Source organism: Dromaius novaehollandiae, chromosome 1 (assembly GCF_036370855.1).
Source record: "Dromaius novaehollandiae isolate bDroNov1 chromosome 1, bDroNov1.hap1, whole genome shotgun sequence".
NCBI classification, from domain to species: domain Eukaryota; kingdom Metazoa; phylum Chordata; class Aves; order Casuariiformes; family Dromaiidae; genus Dromaius; species Dromaius novaehollandiae.
Window position 1 is genome coordinate 154,271,870 of NC_088098.1, and position 17,738 is coordinate 154,289,607.

Below are 17,738 nucleotides of genomic sequence, written 5' to 3' on the forward strand. Positions count from 1 at the left end.
GAAGACATTACAGTGTCTATTACAATGCTATAATCTCCTCTGCAAGTCATGTGCCTGTGATAGTGAACTTCTGGATTTTTATTTTTTGTTTGAAAATGAAGCACTGGCAACTAGTGCCTCACAAACACCCCCACCTAAGCATCTGACCGGTATTTAAAGAAAACTCTTCCAAAACAGACCTGGACAAGACCAACATAATAGTGGTTGGGAATGTTTTTTAGATGACCATCCCAGACACAAAGCTCGCATTCTAGCAAGTAGGCCAGGTCAAAGTTTGAAGGCTTTATATCTCAGTACTTCCTCAAGACAACAAGGCACCTATTCTAAAAGATATCTTCTATTTTCTGACAGAATTAGCATTCTTCCCAGGCAACAAGGAATCATACTGGCCTACACATTTATGTATCTGAAGAGTGGAAATTCAGACTGGCAGGAGAAGAGGATTGAAAGCTGATGAAGAACACAGAAGTGACTGGTTTTCATTCTATACAGTGGGGAAAGTCCCCCTCTGCTCTCAAGAAAAATGGATTGCAGAACAGTCAATCAGACAGAAACCCACTGTATCAGGAATTGCACTTCCTTGCACAGCCTGCCAAGACAGCTGCACCGTTTTCTGTACTAATGACTTGGGGAGGTACTAAAATAAAGTTTTTGGCACTGATGTCTACCAATAGAAGGGACTCTTATCATTACTGGAGATGGCTATGATTGTGTTTTGCTGTTTAGTACAAGAGTGTCATGTGTAAATAATATATTTAGTAACTCAGTATGGCATAATCCTGTCAATCATATGCTCCAGCTCAGTTTGAAGGAGATACAGCAATAGCACATTTTACCAGCTATAGTTTTCCAAGGGCCAAAGGCAGTTAGCTCTTCAAAGGAAGTAAGGGTCAGTTTATCCATGCTCTGGATATGGCCTACCACACAGAAACAGCTGATCAGCTGAGGATCAGATGACCTAGAGTGATTTCAGACTTCTAGAAAAGGAGCAAGGCAAATTCCCTGTAAGGCTAGGGGAAATCACAGAAGAGCTGAAGTTGGAAGGGACCTCTGGAGATCTATCTGGTCCAACCTCCCTGCTCAAGCAGGGTCAGCTAGAGCAGGCTGCCTAGGACCATGTCCAGTTAGGTTTTGAGTATCTCCCAGATAGAGACTTCACAACATCTTAGGGCCACCTGTTTCAGTGTTGAACTGTCCTCAGGACAAAGAGGTTTTATGTTCAGATGGAATTTCCTGTGTTTCAGTTTGTGACGGTTGCCAAACTCCATCAGCAGCAGGCTTAATTTGCCCATATAGTGGCCAAGTTCTATACAGGAGTTCTAGCAAGCTTCAATTGCCTGTCCACATAAGCAGAGAACAGGGAAGTATTTATAGCTTGTTCCCCCTCAGCCACCGGCTCAGAAACCACAGAAGGACACAACACATGACTTAAAGCACATGATAAAGTGTTTGACCTTCTCTGTCAAGGACTCCCTCTATTCTGTGAAATATTTTTTCATCTTCTTTCTCTCCTTGCTATTTTAAAAACAGTGATAGAAATCCATTGCATTAACATTCCCCAAAACTCCTGTAAGATGACATAAATCAGGTATACCGAGACCAAGGGGTACTTTCATATATCACTTCCAGTCACAGATTATCTTCAGACTTTTATTCAACTTAAAGCCCCAGAACTTCTCCAGAATGCTTAGTCAGACTCCTAACCCAGAGAAGTCTTTCATGAACAGCTTACAGCCCATTAGTGTGATCCAGTATTTATTCATGCCCATTACCATGAAAATAAGTGTTAACATAGACATCCAGAGTTGTGCTACTACTTTCTACCTTCTTGCTATCATTCCCCCACTCCCCAAACCGAAACACACACATTTAAAACCCAGCTGCAGTTCCAGAAAAACCTCTCAGAGCATGTTCGTGCCCAGGCAATGTTCTACAGCGCCGCAACTATTTTGTCATGAAAGCTGAGACTGGTGAGCCTAAGTCCCAACGGCACAAGAATTTTCACACCATCTGTTACTAATTAAAGTCTAGTGGCTTTTCATTTCCTGTCTCTCAGGTCACACTTATACATCAGCAATTTGTAAATTAAGATTTTTTTAATATGAAAACTCTAGGCACATAACCTCTTGACTCGAGCAGAAGAGCTCCCCATTCACAGCCTCCCCACTCCCCGCCCAGCTGGGCAGTGCCATCCCACTCCCAAAGGTTAGTGCTTCCTCAAATATGCTAGCTGAACTAATCAACATGTATCAGTCATCTTAAATCACACAGTAGTTTGAAAAATCCGTGCTTTTGACAGAAAAGGGTTTGGAAACAACTATATGTTGAATTAAAGGCAGCAGGAAGTGACAAATGAACAAATACACCAAGCAGTGTAATTACTGCTCAGTTGCATAACCGATGGAGTCTGTAGGTTATCACTAAGATGTCATGCAGCTCTACTCACATAGCCTGTTTTAAAACAGGATGTCTTATTACCACCTGGGCTGAAAAGAAAACCAAGATGGTAGCAAAAGAAGCAAGAAAGCATTTTCTTCTTTAAGTTAACATTAGGCAGAAGTCAGTTCTTATCTTCAAATTTTTGAAGAATGTAGGTAGGAAAGGACCTCTCCAGGCTACTCTGAAGACACTTTGTGCTCTTTTTAACTCCATAAAAATTGATCAGATAGTTGTCATACTGTCAGACTGTTTTGTTGCCTCTGTCGCCTGGCTTCTGCCAAGCTACCTGGAAAAAAAAAAAAATCAGAAAACCAGTTTTCATACTGAAACAACTCCTGTGTACATATGTAATTCAGAATACATGTCAACAGCCACTGAATACTACAGGCAAATAGTTTCAAAGCTGTGAGTCATAAATAGTCATAAGCAGAAGAGTAATATAAAATTGCTAAACTATCTATTGAGAAGCCAATACAGATTCTTAGGAAAAAAAAAAAAATCCTGTTTGAGTAGGATTTTTTTTTTAAATAATCAGTTTGGGAAAAAAAATTAAGAATTGCAATCACAATCTGAGAAATAAGATGACTAAATATCTTACTCTAGGGTACCAATCTACAAGCAGTGCACTATCAGTATCCTGCATAGGTTAAACATGTGTTTAATTGCTGAATTCAAGCAAAAGGCTTTGAAAAAAGGAATGCAGCTGATGGGGGGATTGTTTTAATAAGAATATTTTATGAGAACTGAGCATCTAAAGAAAGTAATGGGAAACACGGAGATTATAAGAATTCTTTTTTTCATTAACACTAAGATGAAGGGGATATTTGTTTGATTCATGGAAACTGTGGACTGTGTCTCCCCCTTACACTTGTATGTAGAGGTGACCTATTCCTGCATACCACCTACACACAACCTACTGGACAAAAAGATGGCTGATCTGATTGAGTGTCGACAATAGTTCTGCTTCAAACAGGCTGGACTGGGTGACTTTTAAAGGGCCCTCCAAACCAACATTTCTGTGATTCTGTACACTGTGTTGCTGTTCTCAACCATTAAAAGAAGAGCCAAGAACAAGTCAGTCAATCAATGATACATATGCTGGCTATACTCCTCTTAGAGGCATGTTACCACATACAGCTTATGAAATCCTGCATATATTGTTCTGTGCCTATTTATCCCCCCTAAGTTTTGAAGTGAACGTAAATAATTGTTTTCTGGATAAAATAAGGAAATACTAAATAGCCTTATTGAAAGACACCATGTACATCTTGTATCAGTACAGAGACAACCTTGATTTTGAAGCATTAGGCGCTGGCCTTGACACTAAAGCAAAAGGCTTTCTTTGCTCATCTCCCACAGTCGATTATAAAAGGGTTAAAGATGCTATAGACTGTCACGATTTTAACAGAAGATTCCAGTGCTGGCTAGTATGCTCTTTTCAATAAAACATGTTCTAATGTACATGTGGGAGGAAATGCAAAGCATATAATGGCTGTTCCACTTTCCCCAAAGTCATTATACTTCAACTGCACTTAGAGCTTCAGGAAGGTCAAACAATATATGACTCAATATATGACAAGTACTACAAGAGAACACACATCATAAGGTTAGTTGGGGAAGGAGGGCTGGGGTTATTCCCTGGTTTGTTGATTATATATAAAAAGAAATTCCAAGAAAACAAAAGACAGCAATGTTCCTTCTAGTATGTAGTCTCCACTCTTCTCATTCCATAAAAGCTACAAACGCGTAAGTAACCAGAAGACTTCCCTCCCTCCCACTTCCCAATTACTCCCTTCTGATGCTAGATGCTACCTACAAAGCAAGTCAGAGTTTCACAGATACCAGCAGCTTGCCAAATCAGCCCTGACTTACCAGGGATCTCCTTGGGAAGTCACTACATCCCAGTCATAAGCACTATCTAAGACTCCAGAACTTGGCAGCAGTAGACAACACCAGTTCCCCCGCACTGAAACTTGTCACTACTTTACCCATTTCAGCTTCAAACACAGAGTACCAGTTACCTGTGTGTGACAGCCCATTGAGCAATGAGTATATGAGGGTGTATTCCTAAAAAGGCAAGTAAAACAAAGCTACTATCAACAAGCCAACAGGACATTCAAAATGTAATGGAAAAGAAAGAGTAAGTTTGCCTCTGCTACCAAAGCTTCTTTTGGCAACCCTTCATCAAAAATTACAAGAGCTACAAGGCAGGCTCATATAGCTGCACAACAGCTCTGTTTTGGTCTTCTTTTCTATATACCATGAGAAACAGAAGAAAAGCCCAGACCACAACTTCAATCTGCTTATGGAAGAAGTGACATGGTGTGGCTGCCTGTGGCCAGAAGCGATGCCACAGCCATTCCTTTCCACTCCTGTGCTTAATCAAACTGCCTAGTATCAGGCAGGCAATTTCCTGTGCTCTGGACTAGGGGCTGTAAAGATCATATTTCTGCTTCTCCACTGTGCATCACCAAGATGCAGATGTGTATTTGAATGTAAGGAGTTCAGTGGCATTTTCCCCTATCATAATGTTCTTCAAAGATCAGTTGAGAAGCCACATACTAGTCAGCTGCTGAGCTGCAGCAACAGAGACCTTATAAGCAGAATTAAGTGGTCTGACACAGGGATGGAGGGGAGAAAACAAGCAGAAAAGCCAATTCTACAGTCTCTTACTAGCCTTAAAGGGTTGAAAATATTTGCAATTGTCTGACTTCATGACTCAGCTTCAGCCATGACTCAACCAAACCTTGTCTGGCTTTTGTCATCATTCTTAACAGGCAAAGCTGCAACAGCTTGTGCAAAAGCATTATTATTTTCAGTTTAAAACACCTTCAAATGTATTACATGCAAGAAAATGGCAAGGGATACTGATATTTTAGTTCTACATGCCCAGCATAAGTCTAGCCTCAAGTGACTATATAATACGTGTTGACCTACAAGCACTTTGAGCAAGTTCCAGGTGATGCCACTAGTACAGTAAGTGGCAAGTGTTCAAGGTAGCCTAGCCTTTTCACTCCTTATAAAGGAAATGACAGGCTGCAACCTTCCTTCAACAAAACAAACCTTCCAAGTTTAAGAGCTCCTGGGCTGAAAGAGACAGGAGATGCAAGACTACATTCCAAATTACCCTTTATAAAACTACATTTATACTTGCCTGTGTTCACTGCAGACTGCTTCACAATAGAAATAAAAGGAAAGCTTCAGATACTGTGTAATTACAGCCATTAAGTATGAAAGTTTAGCCTCCTCATGTCAGACAAAAAAATGACAATGTCAAGAAGTGCACATACTTATCCATCATGTGAAAGTGAGCAAGCAGTTAAGGACTGAGGATGGAGCTTTTTTCATTTTCCTTTTACTTCTCCACTCCAACTTTCAATATACAGGAGTGTCCTGCCAAACTAAGCCACCTGACAACTGTAAACAGTAAACTGTCAGTTAAAACCATTTAAGAGACTAACTATATTTCATTATTGACAACTAAAGTTATGATCCCTGTAGCTTTTTTTCCACCTTAAAATGTAAGGGAAAAGAATTTAGTAGCTCCCTGTAAAGGAAGGGAATATGTGCTCAATTACATGGTTCTTAAATACTATTTTACTCTACCCGCCCCCCCCAGCCCACACACACACACACACACACACACACACACACACACACACACAAAGTCAGCCATGTATTTCTTAAGTAGTGATATCTGATGTACAGAAGACATATTCCTGCAGAGAGCTCAAACAGAGAGAGTACGTTTGTTAAGCTATTGAAAGTTGATTCTGCTGGTCAGGAGCAAAGTTGGGGGGGGGGGAGGGGGAACCAAACACCCCCACATTTTAAGCCTATATGCCATTCATGCAATTCCACTGATGAATCAAAGAGAGGAACAGAGCTGCCTAGAAGGGTTTGCAACTATTCTGTGACACAGGAAACACCAGCAAAGAGCATTTCAGTACATTCCATGTTTACAGAGAAAATGTTGAAAGTTAAACTGATGAAAAGCACTAATATTAAAGTAACCCAGATTTGCTTATAATAAAAGGAATCTTTTTACCAAAGCAAAATGTCAAGTCTGAATTTACATCACATTTCTGCTAATACCAGCATGAAAGTTAATGATTCTTTTAGTTATGATTTAGTCAATAAACTGCTTTGAGCCTAACTTTGCAGTATCTTCTCTCATATATCATATTTCACATAATGAAAGAGTGCTGTTTCTACCTAAGCACATTTTTATAAGTAAGATTAAATGGCAGCTTGGTTTATAAAAGCTTTCATGGCACTGTTTCACTTTAAATAATGTCTTCTGTCTGAAAAGAGATAAGAGAAGTAACAGAATAAGCAGTACATCAACTTTTCCAACAACCCGTTTCCTCCACATTTGCCATATTCTCCCCAAAACACAGCCAATGATTTCCTTTATTTATCAGCTGAGCTTGATTCAGGGCCCATCCATGCAGCTCAAGCCATAACTATAGCCTAAAGGTTACCAGAATTAAAACAGCATCCAAAAATACATGTGTGCATATAGTGTCAAGATGAAACCATATACATCCTGTGTCATTTGTTTGCATATTTTAAGAGAAGGCCACAACTTTCCCCAAAAATTAGCATTCCCTGAATGAATGGAGCGTTGGGCTTTAGGGACCCAAAGCTATTTATTCCAGTGTGCACCAAAGGACCCACTCCAAATGGCCTCACAAGTAAAATGAAAGAAACTGACTGCAGGTTTTTCTGGACCACCCTTTTTCAGGTAGTATTATCATCCAAAAATAAGATCAGATTGGACCCTCTAGACTATTGCTCTGTACAAAACTAAAGAAAATACGACTATTGGCAACCAATTTGCAACTGTTAGTATTAGAGTTGTGACTGCAAGAGCGATTTCTCAGAGGCAAGTGTCATTCAAATATCATCTTGGTTGCTTTGCAATGTACTAGTCACACTTCATGAAAATAAATCATCTGTTTCATTTACCTAATCTATCCTTTCCTGTAAGGAGACTTTTTCAAAATACAAAAAAACTTCATATGAATTGCTATTCTATGTCTTTCGTACATTTCCTATAATTCTGTATGTTTTGCTAACACTAGAATTTGCATGTTTTTATTCTGTAATGATCTCCTGTCAAGTATAGAGGTTTAATACTAGCTATCAAATGCTACTTCTGATTCAAATTCACTGCAAGAGAAGTCATTTATATCCATTATGTGCAGCATATAAATAGTTATACAAGCAGAGCTAATGGATATCAGCATTTGTATTTAAGTATAATAATCACTTGTACAAACAACTCATTAATAGTACTTTGAAAAGATGAAGGGCTATGTAAAATGCTAAGTGTGTTAGACTTGCATTACAAAGGTGCAGTTCAAGAAACCCATTTCAGTTCATCTACATCTCCACTTCACAAGGTAAATTAGAAGTACTGGAGACAAAAAGTACTGGGTGAACGGTTCAATTCCTCTCCCCAGATCATCCACAGAATTCATTCCAAATTAGTACTTCCTACACAAAGCTTCTTTTTCTGCATACAACCTCTATTTTGATTATCATCATTAGTTTTGCAAAACTTTGGTGCTTTAGATGTGCATTTCAGAGGATTTCATGACATCCTATCTTAGTAATGATGTAGAGGAAGAACCTAATTGTCCTTAATCCTCCATTTAAAATAGGTTAGATGAAATCCTCTTTTGACTGAAGTAAAGAGATAAGTCAGTGCCACCAGGAAATAGAAATGCTCCTTTCGCCCCCTCCTCCCTCTTTGTATCTAGAGGAGTTTAAAGATTAATGAAGGAAACAAATTAACTAGTCTCACATGTCAAAAAGGGAAAATTAGTCTACAGGGAATAGCAAAATTCATGTAAAAATGTTTCTGTGAAGTCTGATTATATTCACTCCCAATTCTTAAATTTCACGTTTGTAACAACTGCCACAATAAAACTAAGAACAAACACAGAAAATAGTCACACAGTATGCTTCAGTTACTAGACCAATGAACAAGCTTAGATGAAGCTTTTGTTATCAATACACACCTGGATCCCTGGCAAATCTTGGCATAATCCTTGACATTGCTGAGTAAATCATGCACAATTTCAGAGAGTGCATGCGCACACACGTGCGAGTAAATGTGCATGCATATGTGCAGATGGTGGAGTAAGAAGAAAACTGGGGGCAGAAGAAGGAATGCAGAATAACATTAAATGGCCAACAAAAAAAAATCAAATCAAATCAAACCAAACAGAGACAGCTATTGTATTCCTATCTTCACCTTCTTTTCTTCCTCTCATATTTGATTACCTCAAAGCCTTAAACTACCCTGACAACTTCTCTCCATGGAAGAGCTCTCATCCCTGTTAGAAGGCAAGAAGCATGGAGAAATCGATGTCCAAATACTCAGGTCCCTGACAATGAAGAATCTGGGCTCAAGTTATCAATCCACAGGTCTTCTGTTCAATTCAGTATTTCGTCACAGAATTCACAGATTTTCTTGGTTCCAGACAAACTCCCTAACCCCTGGCTTATCTTATCCTTCTCCTAAACTAATCCAGGTTAGGCTGCCAGTTTAGAAGGAGTGAGTTTTTAATATAGTATCACAAATAATTTTAATTTTGCAAATGTTGACTATCAAAGTTAAATAAAAAAACTTCCAGATAATTCAGAGCATATTTGTATCACATGCTTTTCAGAGTCATTACAGGGTGAAAAGAGGAAGAGAAAAACTGGTGCCTGTCTGATACACAGAAAGGATCCTTGGTTTGCCTTGTCTACCTGCAGTTGTTGCCATGGCAATTGCAGCAAAGGAGATAACAGTATTCCAGTGTCATTCTGCCTCACGGTTCTGGATGTGCTTCAATTGAAACGTCCCTTGACAATTATACAAATAGAAATACTACATTATCCTCTGTAATGGTAAATCAATGGAATAAGAAGCATTATGCCAAAAAGCGTAACTTGACTAAGAGACTTAAATGAGGAGACTCAAGCTATTTTGTTTAGAGTCAAATCCAGTTGCCTAACAGGTGCTAAAACATCTGCTCACCACATGACATGGAGGAGGCATCGTGCTGTCAGTCAGGTTGTAAACATTAAGCAAAAAGACCCCCCAGCTTCCTAGTCACGTTTAAGACTAGTTGGATTATACAAGTCTGTTATCCCCATCTTGACAGCACAAACAGGAATCAGTCCTGGTACTTATCCGTGGAACCTTTTAGTATTACTGTGGTATCATTACCCATAACTGGGCTGACAAGTAAATGCGTTTCAGCTTTAAAAAGCAGACTCGTATTTAAAGAAAACCACATTTCACCTTGTCATTTTTCTTGTTTCAATTACTACTGTATGACAGGGACAAAAGTGAATGATAAATAGTGAGCAGGGATTTTAAGCTCTAGATGTGCTACTTCATACTTTGTCCTCTTCCATTCCCAAGAGAAGATTCTGAAAAAGCTTCTTGCCTTCAGTATTGACGTACTATGGTGCTCCAGAAAAAGCCTAAGTACAGAACTATAGTGGAAAAAAAAGCATGCTGTCAACAGACAAAAATGACTGTGCAGTTCTTGTCTCAAAGACCAGAAAAAGATCACGACAAGAATATTTGATGCTAAAAATGGCAAGGTTAGAAGTGCTTCATCTATTTTAAGTCACTGAAAAATTTCTACAATTTAGAGCCTCCAGAAGAAGTTTTTTTGTTGTTGTTGTTTTTTTTTAATCATCCAAGAGTATCTGATGAGTATAGATGAGCAATACTGTGTAGTCAATAGCAACTAGCTTGTAATATGTGCCCTGGCTTCCTGTACTCATTTTGCATACACACTGTCCCATTTTCCTTTTCATTTGAGTAAATACATGAAGTCACATCTTTCATGTATAATTTAACTAATTGATACTTGAGTTTGGGGTGGCGGGGGAAGGTGAACAAAGCCCACACAATTCTCCATACTTCTTGTCTCTCTACTTCCTGTCAGATTTTCTGGAGGTCTGGGGTGTATTTGAGCCTCTGACCATACCAAAACATCTGCAGAAAACATCACAGGACTAGAATGAAGGCAAAGAGTCATTACTGATGTGCAAGAGCTAGTTAGATCTGCAAGACTGCCAAATCCTTTCTGCCAGACACACTTGATGTTCAGTAGAATTAATTTCTGAAGGAAATCAAACTTTCAAACTTTGCCTCTTTAAAACATAGGCTGAAAAAATTATGAAGGGCAGCACTCAAACATAATCACTCCACACAGAATCACTCTCAAGGGAAAAGCAGTTAGTAGAGAAACAAATCAATGATTTGAGGGAAAACAGGAAGCCAAGAGCTACACATGCTCTTAAATGCATTCTGCCTCACCTTCCGCACGCATAGGGTGATGCTACGGACTGGAATCCACCACAAAAAGACGACTGCAAGATTTGTTTTCCTGAAGTCAGAGGTGGTTCATTCTGACACACTGACTTCCACAAGAGATACTAAAAACAGACCACATACCTGGAACTGACAGAAACACTTCAGAAATGCAAGATACTAATCAGCGTCCTGTAGGCACATGCATAGCCCCTACTGAGGATAACTTTTGTACAGTTAGGACAGTCTGTGGATAAAGTCAGGATATAAACATATTTAAAAAGCATTTAAAGTAAGCAGCTTAAAATTATGTTAATGAAGTATAATCCTGAAAGCAAAAAGTAACCTTTTACTGTAAGCGATAGCTAGGAAGTAAGTGGTATTTACAAAAGACACCCTGATACATATAAATTCATATAACTGAACCCAGAGACAGAAGCAGAACATCTGAAACACTTCATAAATGGGCTGCTCCTTTAGACAAGTAATTCCAGGGCTGTAATGCTTACAATTTCTCTAACTTTCAGATCAAAGCAGTATCAACCTTTCTTGTAACAAAGCTACACAAAATGGGGGGGGGGGGTGCATGACAAACCTGAAGCTCAATATTAATTTATTTCTACTAGGACTACATACACAAGCAAAATACTTAGGAAGCCTAATTAGAAAGCTGTTTTAGAATTATACTGCCAATAGAAACAAAATAATTGTCTACACCAATGACTAAAAACCAAAGGCTGCCATAAAGTTTAGTAGTGAACATGCTAAAGAAAACAAGTCTAACTAGGAAGTTTCATTAGGTTATTGAATGCCTTCTCAAACTAAGACTAGAGTTGACCCATTTCTAAACAAAACAACACCCACCCCCACCCCCCCTTGTCAAGTCATGTATTCCACCCTACTTCTCCTCCCCCCAAAAAAAGTTTTCAGAAAGTTGTGCAGAAACATCCTAAGAGCTAAAGCTATAATAAGTTACTGCTCCTTCTGAAAGTGAATCAGTACCTGCTGCTAGATGCATTAACAGATAGTTACAAAAGCAACCAATATTTAACATCCAGATTTGCAATCCTGAAGAACAGAATATGAAAGAGGACAAGCAACAAAATGGCAGTGGCGGGATTTTTAAGTACACTACATAATAGCAGCAAAACTGTTCAGTAATACAGTTCTTTGACCCAGTAGCATTGTGCAATCCAAAGCAGTCAACTTGGGCAGCTGCATTAGCTGATCAGGGCCAGCTGTCTTACAAATACAGAACAGACTGTCACCATAGGCTGCAAGATGTTTAGTGACCATTCAGTGTCCAAGCAAACATATGCTAAGAGCAACATTTCCCAGACTGCCCGAAGGAGCAAATAACTTCAGGCATACTGAAATCCACATTTAGCCACAAATAGCTGTCATGGACACACATGCAACCAAAAAGTATACACATTTCATATGAGCAAAAAAAGTTCATTTTATGAAGGATATGATATTAAGACCTGGGTGCTTTGTTCTTAAGAGCATGAGCCATCTCTTGGCTATAAAAGAGGGCTTCAGAAGCCTTAGGATTACCAGACAAAGCTAATGCAACTGCAGCTATATGGGCAAAATGCACTGCTTGACGGTATCTAAGCAATGTCCCAAATAATTAAGATTGTGTCCTTAGAACATCACTGTTTTATAGTTAGTTTAAGGCATGCTTAATTCCTCTGTAAGTAGGGCACTGCTTAACATTAACCCAGTAAGTTTCTCGTATCACTGATGATATAAACAGGCCCTGCACCACACTTACAGGAGGGCAGTATGCAGTCTTGAGAATACCGAATTAAGGAGAGGCTGGCCTCCCTGGGGTAGCACACATCCTCTGGTGAATGCACAAACACTCCAAGGAAGAGATGATAAAGCAGCACGTTGTCTGACACAAATACAACATCCAGAAAAAAGAGGTTATATCCTAATGAAGAGTAGGTGACAAACACTATGCCTGTACCCCCTAAAAGGCAATTTTCATATTATGCCAATGTGGCCATTATTTCCATTGTTTAGGAAGGTAAATAAACAATCCAATTGTCAAAATGTTTAATCTTAATTGTAGAAGGCTATTCAGATTCTGTGATTCCATGCAAATGGATAAATTGTATAGGACAATGTTTCTGCTTGATTACTCAAAGATGCACCTAAAATAATTGATAAAGTTTGAAGCAGCAAAATATATTGAATAATCACATTAGACCCAAATAAAAGAAAAAGTTTACATTCTTACACCATATTTTACCCTGAAGGATTTCAAAGCATTTATAAGACTACATTGAATGCGTGGTTAACTGCACTTCAGTGAAATGTAAACAGATTTTTGTATTGCAAGTTATTCTTCATCAACAGTCCTATAAATTGTGTATGGCTGCAGCCATGGTAAGGCAAAGAGGAGCTGGAGTGAAAAAGAAATTTGCAGGATATAAGGAAAACACGGCAGAACAACAGAACCTCAGCTTAAAACTTGGACAAGAAAAAGCTATCGTTGTCTCTGTCCTTCTAAGGAAGCTATTATACCATCTCTTGGGGAAGAGATATGAATTACAGTATGACTAGCATGCTGAATATCTATCCTATTCAACTGATGTCATTGAAGTGTTCCAGCACCCAGAAGATGCAAACAAATGAAAGATTCTCAGTGCAGGTAAAACAGTAGACAAGTGTTTAACAATGCTAACCAGGAAACTGAATTCAGCTTGAATTGACAGCACCCAAGCAGTTATTATGCTTCCACAGAGCCTTGGAAATTGCACCACTTTGCATTACTTCAGGACAATGACTGTAAGAACAGTAAGGAGGAGTGGCTTCCATCTCCACAGAGTCAGAGAGGAACACTGATATTTAACTTATGCATTTACAATATATTGGGGGGGAGGGGGAAGAGGAAGACATCAGGCAGCACTCTTGGAAACCATCATATTAGAAGTTCCCATTTGTACAACGCGGAATAACCGTTTATTAGCCTGAGATCATATCATACCCTTGCTAAGGGCTCCCAGTTACCTCAGCTATGCCTCCAGCCTGCATTCAGCCAAGAGCTACTACTGTTTTAAGGGTTCTGAGGATAATCTAGAGACCACTCTGCTCTGGGAAAGCGCTGTGGCTGAACAAGTCCAGAACAAAATTTGGAGAACAGAAAATCACAGCCCTAGGACCTCAACTGTTGGATATTCTCTGTATAGATTTTAACTAAACCCAAGCTTAAGCTTATTCGGATACAAGCATGAGATCTATTTATCCCCCCCCCCCCCCCCCGACTCTCCTGGAGAAGAATCACTGCCTTGGTTTGCCAAATTAAAAAGCAGCCTGGAAAGAGGCAAGCACATCTACACTTCTAAAGTACCTCTGCTTTGTACACAGCTTTGGGTGAACAACTATGGAGAAACACTGCTGACGTGCATCTGCTACTCATTCAAGGCAGTCTGCTTCAGGCCCAGGATTCAGAACGCTCATTTTCATTTCTACTGCTGCAGCTGTATAAAAACAGTTGAGCCAAGGTGGGGAGGGGGGAACACCCCCCACACAACAGAAAAATACATCATCTTGCCAGATCTTAGTAGCCTTATTGAAGCAACAAGCCTGAATTTACTCATAACATCTTTTTTCCAAAAAATGCTTTAACTGGAAGAAGAAATTTAAAATTAACTAACTGAGCAAGAAGGAATGCAAAAGAAGGAGCAACAGGTGAAAATGTACACAGCAGCCCAGAACAGCTAGAAACTTTATACAGAGAGCTCGCTGCCCAAAGTGCAACGCAGGAAGTGGTGTGCTTTGGAAATACAAACACTTCCTCACATGGGATATAAGAACACTTCATATAGGTTTTAGACTGCTGAATTACACTCATCAGCAATGCAGGACAACTCTCAGGCTGCAGTTTGTCATCACCCAAGTACTTCTTTAGTTCCAGCTTGAGAAGACAGTATGTTGATTTAATCATATTTGATTAAAGATTATGCTTAAGTTTACTTTGAAAAACAGTTTAGCAACAGTGTTATGCAGAGAAGAGATTTAGAGACCTCAGTATATTCTGTGTACAATAAAAGCAGTATGATTTTGGGGCTATTTGCAAAGGCTTCAGGTATGTGCCAAAAAAGTCTTAAACTAAATCCTACACTTAGATCAATACAGATGGATCATTACTTCCAAACAAATCCTGTCTGCTGCCACAGCTCAGCATCATTCACCTGGGCTTAGCCTACCCCACGCAGACACTTTTGAAGTTCTTACACCTCATTGTATTTGGGTATTCTTCTTCCCCTTAAGGTTGCTTTCTAAGGACCTGTAAATATAGCTGCTTTCAGGACTCACCTCTGCATTCTCTCCTCATCCCACAAAACATTCTAATTTAAGAACATCTACAGTTGTTTTTCCATCTCTGAAATTCTTTTTCCTTTGCATGTAAATGAGAAATTTCACTCTAGATTACATGAAGATCACCCTGATGTGCACAAAACTAAGCGTGTTTATTTTTGTTGAGTCGGAATATGAGAGTCTCAAGACTTGCAGTACTTCCAAATACTTATACCTTCCCCAAGCAGGAAATCCCAGTATCTCTTACTAATACTACTTCCTATCTATTTTGAATTTCCTTTTCTATGCTCAAAAAGTAGCAATTCACAGCTTCCTGCTTTTACTGGTAGTCCCTACCCCTTGTATTATATGCTTCTGCATTTGATGGCATTCTGCCAGCTTACTAAAACCATGGTTCTGAGGGTTAGTTAGCAGCTCGATAAAGCCAGATTTAACAAAACTCACTGGAAGGAAAAAAACAAACAAACCACTATCTACGCTTGCATGCGCTCCTGATTTGCTCTTTCGCAGATACTTTTTGGTGAGCATGTTCCCCCCACCCATCTTCATAGCAGGATCAACTCACTTTCCCCGAAGTGCACCGCGCCTAGTGCATCTGAGTTTTATCACACAACTACAAAAAAAAAAAAGAAAAAAAGAAAAGAAAAAATAAATCTTCTGAATTCGTCAGTGTATTTAAACTGGACAATTCCTTGTTTCAGTCAAGCTGCGTTTTCTGGAAGAGCCCTGGAGATCACCTGCCCGGCCACAGGGCTGCACACCCCAGCCCGCCATAAGGCCCTCCGCTCCGCGCGGCCCCGCCGCGGCAGCCCCCGGACAAGCGCCCACCCGAGGGCCGCCTGAACATCACGGGACCCACGAACTCACGGCCGGCCACTCTAGGGCCGCGGACCGCCTCCCCCCGCCCTGAGGGCACTCACGTAGCGGCTCACGAGGGTCCGGAGCAGACTGCAATCCATGGCGGGCGGGCGCCGCCGCCGGGCGCTCAGAACCGCGCCGCCGCCGGGTGCTCGCTGCTGCCGCCGCCGCCGGGGCCCCCGGCTCCCCGCTCCCGACACATGCAGCGGCAGCGGCCGCACCCGCCGCCCCGCGCTCCTCGCTCAGCTACACCATGCGCACCACGGGCACCGGGCGGCCACGCCGCGCGCTCCTCCTCGCCGCCGCCGGGGCGCGGCGGCCCCTCATGCCCCCCGGCCCTGCCGCCCGCTCCGCGCAGGGGGGCGCAGAGGGAGGAGGCAAAAAAATTAAACAGGGGGAAAAAGCAGAAGGGGGGAGGGAGAAGCCACCAACAGTTTTCGAGCCGGCTCTCGCTGCCGACTCCCGCCCCCTCGCTCTGCCCTCCCAGCGCCGCCCGCAGAGGGCTTTATCCCACGGGCGGGACGCTGCTGCTGCTGCCGCCGCCGCCGCCCCCGCCCCTCTCGGCTCCCCCCTCCCTGCGGATCCGCCCGGTGCCTGCCCGCACCCGCGCCCGCTTTGATCTCGTTAGGGCTTCCCAGGCAGCGCACGTCACGCGGCGCGGGCGCGCATGCGCGCGCCGGCACCCCACCCCACCCCCGCCTCACACAGACACCGGGCGCGCGCCCCTCGCCAGCGGTAGTGACTGCTGCCTGGCTGCCGGTGGGGTGTCATAGAACGGGGAAAGAGGTTTCTAAATGCTGCTTCTTCTCCCCTGCCTCCACCTGCCTCCGCTCTACCGGCGCGGAGGTGCCAGCCCGAGCGCGGGGCCCGCTTCCCCCCCAGCGCAGGTTGGGCTGAGGTGCGCCCGGCGGGCTCTGTCGGCCGCCTCTGCCCCGCTGCGCGGCACTTGGCGAGGGAGAAGCGAAGCGGCCGCCCCGCGCGAGGGGAGCGGGCAGGCGCGGAGGCGGAGAGCAACAGGGAGCGGCCGCCGCTCCGGTCCGGCAGCTCCGGGCGGAGATGGCGGCGGCTCGACGGCGCCGGACCCGCCGCGGGCGGGCTGCGCCCTTCCGTGGGAGCCTCGAGGGAAGGGCGGCGGGCTCTGCCGCGCGATGTGGCGGCCCGCCGTCTACCGGCGTACGAAGTGGCTCCGCGTCAGATCGCAAATACGTATAAATAGCTGTTAGTGATACCAGATATCAAGTTAAAATTGTATCAGATGCAACATCTGATTAGCACAGCCCTGAGCGTGTTCCTTTTGTGTACAGGCATTCAAGGAAGTGCAGTCTTTACGCTACTGACATGTGGCACAGCGTCGCATCTGGACAAGGAACAGGTAGAAACTTTCCTGTCTTTTTAAAACGCAGTAGAAACAGTTAAATCTCCTTTCAGTGACAGGAGCCCAAAATTATAGCCCTAATAAACCTGCAAACAGTAGAAATGACTTTGATTGTCTTGGGTGAAAAACAGAAATCAACAGAAATGTATACAAAGAGAAGTAGAAGCATATTTTTATTTTTTTAAAGATACCTGCAAGAATTTCTTTAAAGGCTTTTGTTTACCCCAACCGCTGTATTTTCACACCTTTCACAAAGTCAGTAGTACCAAATGACTTGGCTTGACTTTGCTGGAAACTTATAGGTCGTATCAGACAATTTAAACATCACTCTGTACAATTTAATATAAAAAAACAGCAAGACTTTAAGCTAAATACTTTCTCCAAAATTAATCAGAACTCATTAAT

At 41.8% G+C, this 17,738-nt stretch overlaps 1 protein-coding gene across 3 annotated transcripts in view; it reads right to left on the reverse strand.

Moving 5' to 3' along the window:
- Nucleotides 1-16,616, reverse strand: part of ATP11A (ATPase phospholipid transporting 11A) — a 137,491-nt gene extending 120,875 nt beyond the window's left edge. For all 3 annotated transcript variants that reach the window (XM_026096982.2, XM_064503851.1, XM_064503859.1), the window contains exon 1: nt 16,021-16,616. In XM_026096982.2, coding sequence (XP_025952767.1) covers nt 16,021-16,059 — 39 coding nt within the window. In that variant the 5' untranslated portion in view covers nt 16,060-16,616. The remainder of the gene's footprint in view (nt 1-16,020) is intronic.
- Nucleotides 16,617-17,738: the final 1,122 nt, after the last annotated feature.